Raw genomic sequence first — 16,635 nt, forward strand, 5'->3', positions numbered from 1 at the left:
TCTGTTTCTTCTGGTTGTGCGCGAGAATCAACATGTAATAAAACACAGTTTCTGCGGTGGGGCAGCTATAAATGGTAAATTAGATATATGCAAGAGAGGAGACTAATTACAATTCAGTATACAAATGTTACAGTGTAGGTTAGTTTTTTAATGGTGAATATTTTAACAATGTAAAGTGGGATATTTTCACATTTTAATCTTATATTTCTTAAAAAGTATAAAGTTTACTAAAAGCTGCACTACATAAAAAGTTTTTTGGTTACAATTAACAAAAGTTATTTACTGAGTGAGTACATAAAAAATCAGAGTTCAAAACCCTGTCTTTGTCTTCAATAATGATTGTTATTTAGAGCTGTCGGGTCAGATCTGGTGCGAAATCGCTGGCTTATGTTATTCGTCCTTGCGTGTTTACGTCTTGTCCTTAAGCTCAGAAAAGAAGGGCTGGCTGTGTCTCACGCATGTTGGCTTGAGAAGCTATGCCAGTACAGAACAGCAGCGACAGGACATCAGTCTACGAATGGGTGTTTAACTATTATCTGTTTAGTGAAGTTGTTTACTTGCTATAATGCTTGGATATGTTTTCTGGTAGGGTTGTTGAAGCTTATATTGGTTGTCATGCAGGAGCAGACTGGGACTAAAAAGTGGCCCTGGACTTTCTGGCCCAGAGAGGCCCATCAAACCCAGCCCACAAAACACCACACCATAACGCTCATTGATTTCATTCCCCAGCTCAATTTCAAACTTTTGTGTTGAAAAAAAAAAAAAAAAGACATTTCTATTGACTGCTTGTCATGGCAATGGGCCCCACAGTGCAAATTTGTCATAACTTTAAAACATACTGTATAAAACTACTGTAAATTTGATGAGTGGATTTTTAGAGAAAGCACTAAAATAAGTACTTTATAGCTCAGACAAATAACATGTCCAAAAACTTTTTTTCCAACATACAGATGTTGGGTTAAAATATACATGAAAGTACAAGGGAAAATGTGTATTTTAGGTGCTGTGATAAGTCAACATTTCTTCAAAGTTTTTTAAGATATTAATCACCTTTCAACATTTTTCTAGATGTGCAAATAAACTATTGTCTTAGTTAATATAAGGTTGTGGAAACAATAAGTATAATTATAATATATTATATATGTATATATAGCTGTCACAGTCACAGTCGCCATGTTTCCTAGGACTCTTAATTTGAAATGGTTTTTATCCTCTGTCTACTGTTTTCTCCAGACTACGTTTCCCAGCATTCACATCCCTCATCACTGCCATCTGTTCCCCATAATTGTCACCTGTTCCCGATTCTGTCATCAGCCCTCTTGTGTATAAATACCCACTAGGTTAGTTCCATCATTGTCAGTTCTTGTTTGTTGTTATATTGTTTATGGTGACACAAATGTCTTGTTTTGGTAACCCTAGTCATTGTCTTCTATGTATCCTCACCTTCTTGTCATTGTTTATTAAAGGATTGCTGCATGTGGATCCTGTTCTCTCACCTCATCAATACAACATGTGACAGAAGAACTGACCCAACTAAATGGATCTACTGCCTGCAGTCAGCATCCTCCTCCTCGAGCAATGGGACCATCCAGTTGAGGATCATGTCTGAGTTTCTCCACCTGGCGAATCAGTGCACTACATGACCGCTCTCTGGTGATTTACTTTAGAGTGGGTCTGAATAGTGCACTGAAGGAACTGATGCCTCTGGCAGATCCTCACTGGATGCTGGCTGACTGTGTGGAGGTGGCTCACCCTTCCCTGTGGGAAGGGAGGATGAGGCTCCATGGCTCCTGTCTCCAAGGTAACTCCTCTCCATACACTTTCCCCCTAAATGTTTTTGGGGGGGCCCTCACAGTCTCCAAGCTCTAGTGGTTGATTCCCCGACACAGTCTGCGGTAGCGACCATGGAGGTGACCCTTCCCACATATGCTGGTGTTTATGAAGGCAACCCCGGGTCACAATCAATGCCCATGCCTGCCGCGGTTAACGAGCCAGTGCCCATTCCTGTAACCTCGACCGTCCCTGTAACTACGCTCCCAGTTGTCCAGAAAAGGACACCTTTCCCCAGTCGCTGCTCATGGCCATGGGAGTCATTTCCCAGTCATCCAGGGCTCTTAGTCCTGAGCCTCCCACGACTTCACCATCTACCATAGAAACTCCACCTCCTGACCTGGTCCCTGTCCTATGGTTGCCTCCCTGGCCTCCTGATCACTCCCAGACTCCATGGTCTTCTCTTGGATCCTCCCCAGTCACCTATTTCCTCCTGCCCCCTTCACCTTTATGCGCCAGGAGTTGCCTTGTGGGGGGGGTGTAATGGTCACAGTCACCATGTTTCCTAGGACTTTTATTTTGAAGTGGTTTTTGTCCTGTCTCCTGGTTTCCCCGGACTACATTTCCCAGCATTCACTTCCCCCATCACTGCCATCTGTTCCCGATTCGGTCATCAACCCTCTTGTGTATAAATAACCACTAGTTTGGTTCCATTCTTGTTCGTTGTTACACTTTGACACAAATGTCATGTTTTGGTAACCCTAGTGATCGTCTTCTATGTATCCTCACCTTGTCACTGTTTATTAAAGGATTCTTTTAACTCAACTTGCATTTCTGCGACTCACTTACTATTGCCCTTTTAGCAGATAGTCTGTTTAAAATCCACTAGGAACAAGGTACTAAAAGGCAATTCCTCATGTATATTCAAGTTGTCTATTGTACTGATTTCATAGTAATGTACATTAATTTGTTTCATGTAACCATCTCCATAACTTCCAAAGAAATGATTAAAGAAACATTATTTTTCCATTGCATATTTCTTAATATTGTCAGAGTATATTTAATCTCTGTTCTTGAACATATTTCAGTAGCTTGTATAAAATAAGTGTGTTCCATTGAACTCGGCCATATCACAGGTTTCACCTCTTAAATTGTGTAGTGCAATACAAACATTATTGTGTAGTGGATAAAACACTTGTTTAATCATTTAAATATCAGTTTTGTTTATCTTCCAAGCACATGATATATTGGTTATAGATGGTTAAACCAATAACGTAATAGCAACACTAACATTTTGAGAAAGCATGTTATGGCTCTGCAGGTGAAGATTTCTGAGTGCTGATCACAGGCAAAGCAGATAACCTCAAACCATGAGATTAATCCATGCAGAAGAGCAGTGTCAAAACACAACTAGTGTAAAATGTTCCTCTGCAAGTTGCTTGCAATTTTAGGTTTCAACCACAGATGTTGCTAGAGAGCCCAAAGTTCTATAGTGCAGCTTTTAGCTAAGAGCTTAACTGCAGAAAAAAATAAATAGAATTCTGAAGAATATCAATACTACCTTGCAAGCACTGTAATAAAAATCAATGACTTATTCAAAGATACAGTAGGTCATAATAGCCATGGGATCTGCCTGTATTCCCATACCCCGTCTAGTCCTAAATGGACACTTAGCATAGGTGGACAGGGTCCCCTCCATGTCCTGTTCCCCCTATACCATTTCTGCAGCTTTGATTACAGGTGTGTGTGTGGGAGAATGGACTCTTATTAATAGGTTAGTAAAAGAGCGGACACCAGTCCAACCATCTGCAGGTCCACCAGTAAAACATGTATAATAACAGAGATTTGGCAGGACAGAAGGTCAGCACACTGAAGTTCCTCTTCTCTGAACACCGGGTAGGGCGGGAACTATAAAAGTATGTCGGGTTTGTCAACTGGAGATGTTATGCTGTTAATACTTCACTTTAGTAACTTAAGGCCAATTTCACACATCCTGTGCCAGTAGCAAATAAGCAGAAAATTGCAATAGCTGTAATGTAAGACCTTAAAACATATATACAGAAAATAAAGTGATTTCTAGTTTACCACACTGAAGGCTAAATTTACTAAACAGTTGACCCAGGTTTGTGCAATATCTCAGCACAAAAACCCGTCTCATTTACCAACCACCCGCAATTTATTTTAACAAGGCACTAAATGTGCTGAAATAACGCTGTCCCTATTTGAATAAGTCAATGTCTGGTTCTAAAATTAACACCCGGTAAGCTGCCAATGCGGGTAAAGTTCTTAAAATACAGGAACTAAATTATTTTAATTGACATTTGTTCCATTAACAGATCTTGAATGTGCATCCTTTCAGTCATGCATAGAGAAGCCGTTTTCTGCAGTACTATTCAGAGGTGCTGCAACACCGCTACTGAATCTACAGCATGAAACATATGGAAACCGTGGAGTGCCATTTAAAAAAGAATGAAGAAACAATTGATCAATCTATTAATTTGAAAAAAGCGTGAATAAATAAACTATTTTATAAATGGACAAATAAACACATTTAAATGTTTATTTAATTCACGTTTAAAAATGTAATTATATTTAACAATTAAATTGTGCATTAATAAATCATCAATTTAATACGTTTTAAATGCAATTAAATATAACAATAAAATAGCACATTAATAAGTCACTTTTAAATGCACCTTTTAATTTGCCTTTTAAAAAAGCATTTGACAGTTGCTTTTCCTCGTTTATTTGCCAATGGCTTTTCTTTTTTGTTTTACTTTGGCTTTTCTTTATCCATTTGACAGTCGAGTTTAAAAATGCCATTGGATAGTTGACACGTGGGAGCAACCAATGAACTTTTGACTCAGTTTTAAGACACCCCCTCTCCCACGTCCCACTTGAAGGAGATGTATGACGGTCTGTCATTGGACGGCTATTGATAGAGGTTTATGTGGTTTATGAAGCCCGCGCAAATGAAACAGAAGCGAGGCGTGTCAGAAGTTAATGGTCACTTGTCGCTGCTGCAGTTAAATGCCGTGTGCGGTCCTCCACGAACGTGTACAGTGGTGCGTGTCCAGGAAGGGAGCACGGTAACTGCAATGCCGTCAAAAGAATGATCCATGCCGCTGACTGAAAGCACATGGGGCCCCATGCTCACGCTCCAACACCGTGAGATACCGAGCAGCTGGAGAAAGACGCCGGACCTCCGGGCCTCTATGCGGCCTGACCTTCCAGTTATTCAGCAATTTCATATGACTTTACTGTATGACCGCTCTCTCTGTCATATTTGTGAACAAACCCCCCATATACTGTACCTGGATCATTCACAACCATTGGGATTCGATAAAACTGTACTAAAGTGTTTCTATTCATACAGTTTGATAAAGTTATACTGCTATTTGCTTACACAACCGGAATTTTTTTTTTCTTTCAATTAAAGTGATACCTTTTAAGTGACATGACTTCATTTCACACAATTCAAGCAGTGAAAGGGGAGAGCAAATATAAATAAAACACTTGTTGATTTTTGATATTTTTTATTCAGAAAATGTTTAGCTTAGAGCTTTGACATTTTACCTCAAATATTTATGACATGTTAGCTACCATTATCTGTGTCAATTAAATGTAAAACACAATCGAGTCTGACAATTAAACTGTAAATTAATTAATGTTAAATCCATAACACCCAGACTACAGTTGCAAGAGAGGTATGTGATAAAGGTAGCAATACTTCACAAAGCACTTTAATGCCAAAGTACAGTGTGTTTAATTTGGGTATAGCTACTGTTATAGTCAATAAACATATTTATGAAGATGTGCACAACACAAGATTAAGAATTACAGGCTTTATTTGCAACATTATAAATAGTCATGTATACAGCAGGAAGATATTAATAGTATTTTTAAATTAGTATTCAAAAGAGACTGTTTTTAAATGCTTGACAACAAGTAAAACACAACAGTAGTTTAAGCGCTACCATTTTCAACAAAGTATGCTCGCCTTCTGTGTATCAGCTGGTCCGCCTTTTCCGGATCTGTTCTGGGAGAGGGATGTGTCTTAAAACAGAGTTGAAAGTTCTTTGGTTGCTCCCACGTGTCAACTGTCCAATGGCATTTTTAAACTTAATTGTCAAATGGATAAAGAAAAGCCACTGGCAAATAGATGAAGAAAAGAAACTGGCAAATAAATGAAGAAAAGCAATTGCCAAGTGCTTTTTTTTAAATGTGATTTAAAAGGTACACTTAAAAGTGACTTATGAATGTGATATTTTATTGTTACATTTAATTGCATTTAAAACATGAATTAAATAAATTATTAATGCCCAATTTTATTGTTAATTATAATTTCATTTTTAAATGTGAATTAAATAAACACAATAAAATGTGTCTATTTACTTGTCCATTTATAAATTGGTTTATTCATGTTTTTATTTTTGAATTAATAGACTGATAATTTATTAATTTTAATTGGCACTCTGCAGCTTCCATAGAAACATAAAGAACTACCAGTGCAATCCAATTCCGAAACAAATGACTCTTTTCAGAGAGTTTTTTTTTTTTTTTAGAGAATCAACAACATACAACGTGACCAGAGTTGAACAAATGACTCTTATGAGCCAGCTCTTTTAGTGAGTCAAAAACACTTATACTGTACATTAGTCGGTGAATTAATTAATCTGACTGAATTAATTGACTCACTCGAAATAAACCATAAACTGTTACAGTGTTATGTGTACTTAAGGCTCGTGAAACTTAAATAAGTAACTGACATGTTGTTCATACAACAGTGTTTAACTCTCTATGAAAATGAGGTTTATTACCTATTGTGACAAACTAAAAAAAAAAAAAAACTCTTTAACATCTTCTTTAAAACACAAATGTCAGATTGTGGTAGTCTGCTGCATTCTCCACAACTTCGCACTCTGAACCGACCTGCAAGTGTCTGTCACTGCATGTGTAACTTGCATCAAGCTGACAGATATCTTCTTTACAAACAATATCACATCCTGTTGATAAATATGTTTGTAATTAACACCTGGGAAACTGGCGATGGGCAAACAATGTTTGCAGGTCCTCTACCTGTGGTTGTTGGTTCTTGGTAGAGCACGGTGGGCAGGGCTGCCAGAGCTTCTGACACGTCATCCACCTCCCCAGAACCTGAGCCAGTGGCTGGAATCTTCTTCTTCTGCTCCCTGTTCCCACTGCGGATTAACTCCTCCTCACGCAAACCATCAACTGGGACACACCAGGAGGAAGAGGAGGAAAAGATCATGGGTGACAGAGGAGATGGAAGGGACAAACCATAACTACGTGACAGACAATAAAAACATATGAAATAAATGATAAAATGAATGAATTGATAAAATGAAGTTAATTTTTATTGTTAATTTATCTGATAAACTATTAGCCAACTTATTAGACGTCATCTTATTATAAGACAACATAAAGACCCCATGAAATAGCATGATGAGCACAGTTTTCTTTCCTGTGTTTACGTATTTCCTATTGAAACAGAAGTTTGGGCAGGACATATTGAAGGGCTTGTCCCTTTGTTTTCAAATAGCCAATAGCTTTTAGTTTATGTCACAGCCATGAACCACAATTTGCTTTTTGCTAGTCAGTTGCAGGTGTTATTAGGGGGAGGGACATTTCATTTTAGAGAGCATTTGATTGGACAAAAATCTGTGTAGTGCAAGATAAGTCATCAGTATTTTTGGTCTGTTTTCCAGGAAGAGAAAGTCAAATTTTTAAATGCATATAACTGCTAAAATGTAATTCTGTAAACGTATAGCAGTATACTAGCATATAGATATAGAAAGCTACAATTCTGATTTAACATTCTTTAAATCTTATTTAGATCCTTTTATGTCAAAGCAAGCCAATAAGTACAAGTTAACAACTAATTGGTGTTTAAGCCCCAGTTTATCAACACCAGCACCTCTTTGACATTTAAGCCGATTCACATGAAAAAACTGAGTGCATGCTTTAGCTGTTATGAGTGAACAATGGAATAATCCTCCCCAGACAAGCAAGACTGGCCCTCTAGCCAAACCCTACAGGCGCCTGTCCAGACCTGCACAGCTCGACACAGTAACCTACTCTCCCAACCTACACACAACCTCTCTCCTCTCAACATATCACAGATATTTAGCATAGTCTGCATCTTTTGACAATGAGAACACTATGCTCAAATGAATCTTTGTCTGGAATAAAGTCTGATGTCCTCCACTGCAATGCTTTATGGCAAAAATATACATTCTTATTTTAGCACTTTAACAGCAAGGGTGAAATCTGAATGCTAAGATGGGTTCCCCATTCATTATCACATATCATGATTCTTACAGGGTGGTCTTATAAGGTGGGGTATTACCAGAGGCTATTTGGCAGAGACGGGCCACTTCTATTAAAATTAATGGGAGAAATTGGAACAGCCTTTTAGATACAGACATCGGCCATCAATCTACTCAAGAATGTACATGCGCATTAGCTATTTTTGCGTAATCTGCAACAAAAAAGCACAATTTATGATACCAGTGTTGTCAGATTTTACTGCTGATTTGAAATATGTTCTTTTAATGTAATCTTGACAAACCGTTTTGGAGATTTCGATCTTTCCCCATGCAAGTAGATAGAAGCTGCACTTGTATGCCGTTTGGTTACATAGAAAAATAGCTGCCCAGCTTGCCCGAAAGCATTCCAAAAATGGCCGCCGAGTGGAATGACTTACTAAAAAGACTTTGGCATTATTGTGTTTTTTAAGGGAATTCCAAAAGTATTCTGTACCTATAAAAACACAAGCATCATGCCAGAGATTTCATTTAGAGTTTGTCACAGCCTGTAATCCTGCAGGAATCCTCTTTCCGACACTGTCAATTACAGACAGTCCCCCTCCCAAATGGGTGAATACTGTGTTTGCGTGAGTAAACTGAGTTTGAGGTGTGTTAAAAGTAGTTTTTCATTGACACAACAAAAGGACTGTACCTTGTTGACAGATCAACAAGGAACTACTTCAATAATGACATACAGATTTCTGTTTTTCACACACATACAGCACTTAACTGTGGGAAGATCCCTCACCTTCAACACCCCATAGTGAAACAAGCCCATAAATTAATATAGAAGAATGGTTCTGAGACATAGCTATGGACAAAAATAAACAGAAGCTGTGTCCCAGATGCTGCAAGTGCTATGCATTTATAGAATATACTATGCACTCAGCCACATAGCGTAAGAATTTTCAAAGTGCTTTATCGTCCCAAATGGAACACTTAACAACTACACAGAAGCATTTGTCATTTAACAGCTGATGAAATTGATGCTTCAAACGCAAGTGATGGGTTGCCTTTCAATTTGACACTTATATCTCAAATAATGTACTGTACATATTTACACAGTGTGGGGTGATGGTAAAGCAATCAACTCATATTTACAGTATAAGGTGCTGTCTTTACTGAAGTTTCGCTAGTTGGCACATTCTCCATTATTTACAATTGTTTTGTCAGACCAGCAATGCAGCCAGGTAACTCCGCCCCTTTTGCTATGAATGGCAAGTCACAAGCGCTGACTGCATGAAGTGTCCAAGGCTGAGTTCGGAATTGCATACTACCCATACTACTCGTACTACTTCTGCCATATGGCAGAAACAGTAAGAGTAGTATGGTAGTATGCAATTCAGAACTCGGACCAACATTCCACACTCCATTTTGATGGTTGTAGTGGTGCACCATTCAGGTACTCATAGTACACTTCTTTTTGTTGGATTTTAGTGTAAACATCACACTCCTTACACTACAAAATGGCGCAGAAATGTGTGGTTTGGGACACACCAAGAGACTTGGAGGGTGGGATCTTTTGATTTTGGCCAGTCAGGAACCATCCAGAATTGGATAGCAACTGGGTAGCAACATGCTAACAACCACGCATAACACCTTAGCAACAGCATTTCAACTTCCTAGCAACCACCCTGAGCACCTTTGCATAACAACATGCTAAAAAACTGCCCAGGCCACCACCCAAAACCTTAGCACTGTTGTGGCAAGTTTTGCACAGGCAAGCACCACTCACATTTTCTTCAGAAATCTTATTTTTTCTCTCTCTCTGAACTCTGAGCCTTTTCACATAATCCTCCTTTCCCATGATCCTTCACTTATTCATAGAGACAGGACCTGGATTCTGTGTTTCTCATCAGTTGACTACAGCCTTCCTCCATTCCATGCACTCTGATTCTCTCATACTCTCTCACTCATCCTCCACTCTTACTGGTGAAGCGTCTCTTTGCAATGAGTTTCTCCTGTGTTCCATTGAGTGCTAGGACTTGGAGGAGGTATTCCTGTCTGGAGTCCAGGCCTGCCACTGTGGCTCGGCCGCGTGTGGTTGTCAGCATTAGCTCTGGCTGAGGAACCTCTGGAAAAGATAAAGAGGAGATATAGATTTAAGGGAATTTACTACATTTTATGCTCCTTCCATTTCATTCAATATGAATGGAGAACGAGAATGCAAGCATGTTTTCACAGCATACTAAAGTTCAAGTCTGGCAAACTCTGAAATGAAAAACACATTTGACCAATTGAGGATGTACACATTGCAGATTTACTTGGCTAAAAATCTAATATGGAGGAATGAGAGAGCCATCATCCGATATAATACAAGTTTAAAAGAATGCCCCATTACACAAATGTCAAAAGTGATAGTGGTTTTAAAGTAAGTTCTCATTGTAAAGCATGCAAAATAAAGTGGCGAATTATGAAAATGTTTATCTAGGGTGGGGATTTTAAACCTTTCAACCTCCAACCTTTCAACTTTTGACCTTTAACCTCTGGTTTAAAACCCTGGATCTAGAGAATGGGCAGTGAGTTGATTGTGTATATTATACGGATTAGGTGATTAGGTTAACATCAATCACGCTGTATGTCAGTAATGTGTAAGAAGATGGCACAGTGTTAGAATGTATTATTACATATGGTTGCCAATTTCTGTCTGTCTCCCCCTCATCTCTTCTTGGAGCACTATGGGACATGTATGGTGTTTGTTTTTCAGTGTGAACTTTCTTGAGACTGCAACAGACCTGTCTGGACTCACCTAGCTGAAAAGGAGTGGAAAAGCAGATAAGAGAAACAAAGATAAAGGGGAAGGAGGGAGTGAGTGAGAGAGCAGGAATGGGAAAGAGACACATGGGAAGGGTGAGAATGGAAGGGGTTTGACGGAAAGATAGAGACACATATAGAGTGGTAACAAGTAAGATATCATAGACAGAAGCGATATGAGGAGACATATCCTCATTCCATCATTGCTTAAAAATTCTCACACATTCCTCACCTGTCCTGAACAATCTGAGAGAGAAAGAAAAAAGAAAGAAAGAGAGAGAGAGATGGAAAGAAAGACAGAGAAAGAATAGAAAGAAAGAGAGTAAAAGAAAGAAAGAGAAAGGAAGAAAGAAACAAAGAGAGAGTAAAAGAGAGAAAGAAAGAAAGAGAAATACAGAGGGAAATAAATAAATGAAGAAAGAAACAAAGAGAGAGAGAGAGAGAAATAAAATAAAATAAGAAAGAAAATTCATTTTGAGGGTTAAAGGGTTAGTTCACCCAAAAATGAAACTTCTGTCATCATCTATTCACCCTAATGTTGTTTGAAACAGAAGAGATTTTTTATTCTATCAAACAAAGAAGGATATTTTAGCAAATATCTAAATATTTAGCCGACAATATTGGTTGCTGCCGATGCCCTTGAGAATGCCTGATTGTGATTTATGATTTGTTTGTTATTATGAGTTGTAAGAAATGAGGGCGATAGAATCATGATAATGTTGGCAGTGAGCTGACACTGCATACTGTATACACTGTAGTATACAACATATGTTAGTGAAAGCTGTTCACCAATTTCATATTTAATCACAACAGCTTTTCTCTAAAAGCCCCTCCAATATCCACAGTTAGAGAAGTCTCACCTGTAATGGGCCGTACACGGACCTTGTAGCTCTGCACTGGCCCCTCTGCCTCCTTCCATTTAATCTGCAGCCGATCTTCAGACAGAACTGTTAGCTTCAAACGGCCTGGAAGCATATACAAAAGATTCATGGAGCAAGTTTCATGGAAATGCAAGTTCACAACATGTTATAAGCAAAGAAATGCATATGTGTAAAGAATGAAGTCATTTCTACTTGATTTGTACAGTATATGGACACACAATGTGTGTGTGCGCGTGTGCATGCGTGTCAATGGTCAGTGTGTCTGTATGCACAGAGTGACCAGTGGACAAAAGCAAGCTTGTAACTGTCAGAAAGAATCATGGGTAAAGAGCTCTGTATTTAGGGCTTTGGGGGTTAGGCTGAGAGCTGTATTTCTTCAAAGATCAAAGCCTTCCTCTAGATGCCTCTCAATGCCTTTTTTTCCCCTCAACTTCCCCTCTGAGAAGTTCTAATATTTGAACGGGAAGTTTTTCATTCAGTCCTCCTTTTCCTTCATCACTGTTCTCTTGCTCAACTCTGCCCTTGTCCTCACCTTATCTGCATAATTTCCACATGCCAACTTGCCACAATCCCCCTCTTTCATGTTCCTTGCTGTCTTTCCCTCTTCCCAGATGTCCAAGACCACTCAAAGCAGGCCCTGTAATGGCCTGCAGGGTAACAGGGGGTTGAAGACCACAGGAAATCTGCCTTTCGTTGGGGTTGAAGGTCAGCCTGAAAGGGGGCTGCTTGCATGTAGCGTCAAACCCCAGATGAGAGTTAAAGCTGGGAAATCCCCAAAAATCACAAAGAACTTTGGTCCATCTTACTGACCAGTCTGTAGCCTCTATAAGTTAAGGCACATTTTCACTCTTTTGTAGTGTGGTAACAGAAATATCAATGCTCTGCATTAACTGGCAGTGGATCAGAGCCGAAAAGAAGGTTTCCGCCCGACAGCAGCACCACCAACCCAGAAGTCAACAAATGTGCGGCCAATCGTTCAGACAAAAAAAACAGAGCAGAAAACAGGCAAAGCATTTATCCTGTAGGGAAGACAGTGATAACAAGAAGACTAAAGAGCACACATAAATTATTTCAAGCATTTTGAAGGCAAATTTCTTTGCCAAATGTGGCAACATCCACTGAGGGCTTTGTGCAGCTGTCTGGGGATTGCACAACTGCCCGCAGTAAATTCGCATTCTGCAGAGTATTCTTCTCTGGTGAGCTGCTTACCGAGAGTTTCCTTCCCTTGAGGAAAGTAGTGCATAGAATGAATGTACAGCTAAAAGTTTGAGATGTGGAGTGAAAAACTTCACTCTGAAGATTTTAATCTGTCTCAGTAGATTTAAATATACAGTACCATGCAGAAAATGTTTGACTTTTACTCTTTTTTTTTTTTTTTTATATTGTTGCGTGGGATTACAATACACTTTTCTTGCATGGGTGTTGCGATGTTTGGTCCAGTTAGATGAACTCGCAGTAATGTAGATGACATTTTCCAAACAAAACAAAAAACTTTCTGACAGCATTTTAGAAGCATCACAATAGAGTACATTGTTAAAGTGGCAACAAGTAATTGTTATTTCTACTTTATTTTACAACTATTTCTCCATGTTAACCTAGTATAGTCAGGTTGATTCATTCAGGTTGATAATATTTGATTTATAATATATAATATATTATAATAATTTATTTTGAATATTTTTGACCAGTTCATTAAGATGTTACCACATTCTTCTCATTATTTATGTTAACTGATAAATAAAAAAAATTCACAGTGTAAAAAAATACATAATGAATATAATTTCTGAACATCTTAACATATTCTTTCTCTAAAAACAATATTTTTACTGTTAAAACATACATCATTGAAGTAAATGCAATAATACACTACACTGAAAAATAAATGGTTTTGTGGCAAAGTAAATATAGCAGAAATGATTAAATACTTTCTAAATTGAATAAGTTAGTTTAAGCGTGAAATTGAAAATATTAAGTAAATTCTACATTTGTCCTCAATTTAAACATGTAAAAATGAATGCACTAGCTTATACAGAAGTAATATTTATGATTGTTTATTATCTTTACAGTGCATCATCATGTATTAATCCTAAAGTTGATAACCTTTTATTCGCTAATTTGAGTAAATTTCACAGGTAAATAAAATAAGTAAATTTTACTTAACTTTTCAAAGCAGGTGTTTCCAGCATGCAACAGGCTTAAATAATTTATGAGCTTGCATTGTTTCACTGTTTGAAAGTTTATTTACACTGTTTTTATTATTGATTTTGTTGTCACGTTTGGTAACTTTGTGAAGTCTGAAGTTCATTTTCTACTATAAATGACCAATTCAAGATAAAAAAAATGACCTTTTGATTGTTACATCATCATGTTTTTTTGCACTGAGTGTTGAGGTCTGCGTCTACAGCTCTGTATATTGTTTGTAACGTCAGTAATGCAAGATGATGTTGTCCAGTACACAACATAGCATGCATAAAGCTTCCTGTGGACAGGCTTGGGAGGGTTACTTTGAAATGTATTCCACTACAGATTACAGAATACATGCTGTAAAATGTAATTTGTAACGTATTTCGTTAGATTACTCAAGGTCAGTAACATATTCTAAATACTTTTGATTACTTCTTCAGCACTGGTAGATTTTTTCACTTGTTTTGACTATAAAAACTCTGCCAGTACAGTAAGACAAAATACACATGTTAAAAATACATTCTCTGAAAAACCTAAATATCTTATGCAGTGTTGTTTCTAAAACAAGATCAATTTGATTGATCTTGTTTAAAGGATTTTTAGATATTTTTACAGGAAAACAATACAAAAATTATTATCAAGAATACGATTTTTGCCCAAATATCAAAGGTCTTACTAGAAAAAAGAAATTATGTGGTAGGTGGCACATATCAAATTGATGTCCACATGAATGGCCGGACCCAGTGTTTCCCAGCAGAACATTGCCCAGAGCATCACACTCCCTCCACCGGCTTGTCATCTTCCCACAGTGCATCCTGGTGACATCACTTCCCCAGGTAAACGGCACACATGTACATGGCCGTCCACGTGATGTAAAAGAAAACGTGACTCGACGATCCAGGCAAGCTTCTTCCACCGCTCCAAGGTCCAGTTCCGATGCTCGCGTGCCCATTGTAGGCGCTTTCAATGGTGCACAGGGGTCATCATGGGCACTCTGACCAGTCTGCAGCTATGCAGCCCCATACGCAGCAGGGTGCGATGCACTGTGTGTTGTGACACATTCCTTCAATAACAATCATTCAAATTTTCTGTGGCTTGTGCCACAGGAGAGCTTCTGTCAGTTCAGACCAGACTGGATAGCCTTCATTGCCCTCACGTATCGATGAGCCTTGGGTGGCCAACACCCTGTCGCTGGTTTGTGGTTTGTCCCTCCTTGGACCACTGTCGTTAAGTACTCACCACTGCTGACCAGGAGCACCCTACAAGCCTTGCCGTTTCAGAAATGCTCTGACCCAGTCATATGGCAATAACAACTTGGCCCTTGTCAAAGTCGCTCAGATCTTTACTCCTGCCTGTTTCTCCTGCATTCAACATGTTGACTATGAGAACTAATTATTCGCTTACCATCTAATCTACCCAGACCTTGACATGTGGCCTTGTTAGATGATCAACGTTATTCGCTTCACCTGTGAGTGGTCATAATGTTTTGGCTAATCAGAGTATATGTAGTCTATAGCAGGGTTTCTCAACCTTTTGCCCACTGCAACCCAGTTTTTTTGTGGGGGGGTACTTAATTAATCTAGTTATGTTTATATGCTTATAATATAGCAGCCTAATATCTATACCCCAATATTTGTAGCCCAGGTAATTTCATAAATACACAAACATTTTCAAACATTAATATATATATAATTTTTATAGTGACATTTTTTTATATTAAGAATTCTTCATTTTATAATATAATATCATACAAGCCTATATAAAATCCTTAATTTGGGATTTAACAGTTCAGTTTTCTCATGGTTTGGTTTTAATTTTTCAAAGAGCTACTTTCTCCCACATTCATAAAAAGACAAACTAAATTGTGCCCAAGACAAACAAATGACCAAAACGGCAATTGCGAGAGGGGTAGCCAATGGGTGGCCAGGCTTCAGTCCATGGTGGCCACGGACACCCCTGGTCACCCCCTAGCTCCGCCCCTGCCCACGTGCCACATGTTGAGTAACGCTGCTAACGCATGCAATGCTACGTAAAGAGACCTTGTCCAAAAAGAATAATTCGTAGCATTTTTGGATTATTGTGATTCGACAGCTAATAATTAACATCAGAGAAATGCAGCCTCTTACTTACAGTTGTTTATGCAAACCTGGAGATATTAACACGATTCGACAATAGAGGTCACTGTTGCCCCAAACATTGCAAATATACAGTTCTATTCTTCTAATTGGTAATCTGTACTCATGACAGAAAAGATCTCACGATCCAAACCCAGTGGTAAAGAAACCCTGGTCTATAGTATTAGTATGTCTGCAATTATGCCCAGAAAGGACACAAATGAGTTAAAGGTGAATTGTGTCCTTTCTGTGCAAACTTGAAGTTCCAATGCAATCCAAATGGTTTTGGGTGACAACAGACCAAAATGTAACTCCTATTTCACTCTACATATGTACATGCAGTCTCTAGGCACAATCATGATTTCAAGCTCTATTATACTGCCTAGTGCTTGACACATATACAAAGCACTAGATGGTGCTATAAAGAGTGATCGAGCTTAAAAATCATGATCGCCAAGGAGACTGCAGATGTCAAGATTTATAGTGAATTCTTTTTAACATTTTGGTCTTTTCTCACACAAAACAGATTTGATTGCTTCAGAACATGGATTGAAGCAGTTGAGTCTTATAGATTACATTTATGCTGCCTTTATGCGCATTTTT

General features: G+C 38.3%; 1 protein-coding gene across 1 annotated transcript in view; it reads right to left on the reverse strand.

The window, feature by feature from the left end:
• LOC127419710 (collagen alpha-1(XX) chain-like) overlaps window positions 1–16,635 on the reverse strand; it is a 58,200-nt gene that overhangs the window by 39,814 nt on the left and 1,751 nt on the right. The window contains exons 3-5 of the mRNA XM_051661358.1: window positions 11,714–11,818; window positions 10,030–10,173; window positions 6,850–7,005 (exon numbers count right to left, since the gene is read on the reverse strand). Of these exons, the coding sequence (XP_051517318.1) occupies window positions 6,850–7,005; window positions 10,030–10,173; window positions 11,714–11,818 (405 nt within the window). The remainder of the gene's footprint in view (window positions 1–6,849; window positions 7,006–10,029; window positions 10,174–11,713; window positions 11,819–16,635) is intronic.

The sequence above is a fragment of the Myxocyprinus asiaticus genome, chromosome 29, assembly GCF_019703515.2.
Source record: "Myxocyprinus asiaticus isolate MX2 ecotype Aquarium Trade chromosome 29, UBuf_Myxa_2, whole genome shotgun sequence".
Lineage (NCBI taxonomy): Eukaryota > Metazoa > Chordata > Actinopteri > Cypriniformes > Catostomidae > Myxocyprinus > Myxocyprinus asiaticus.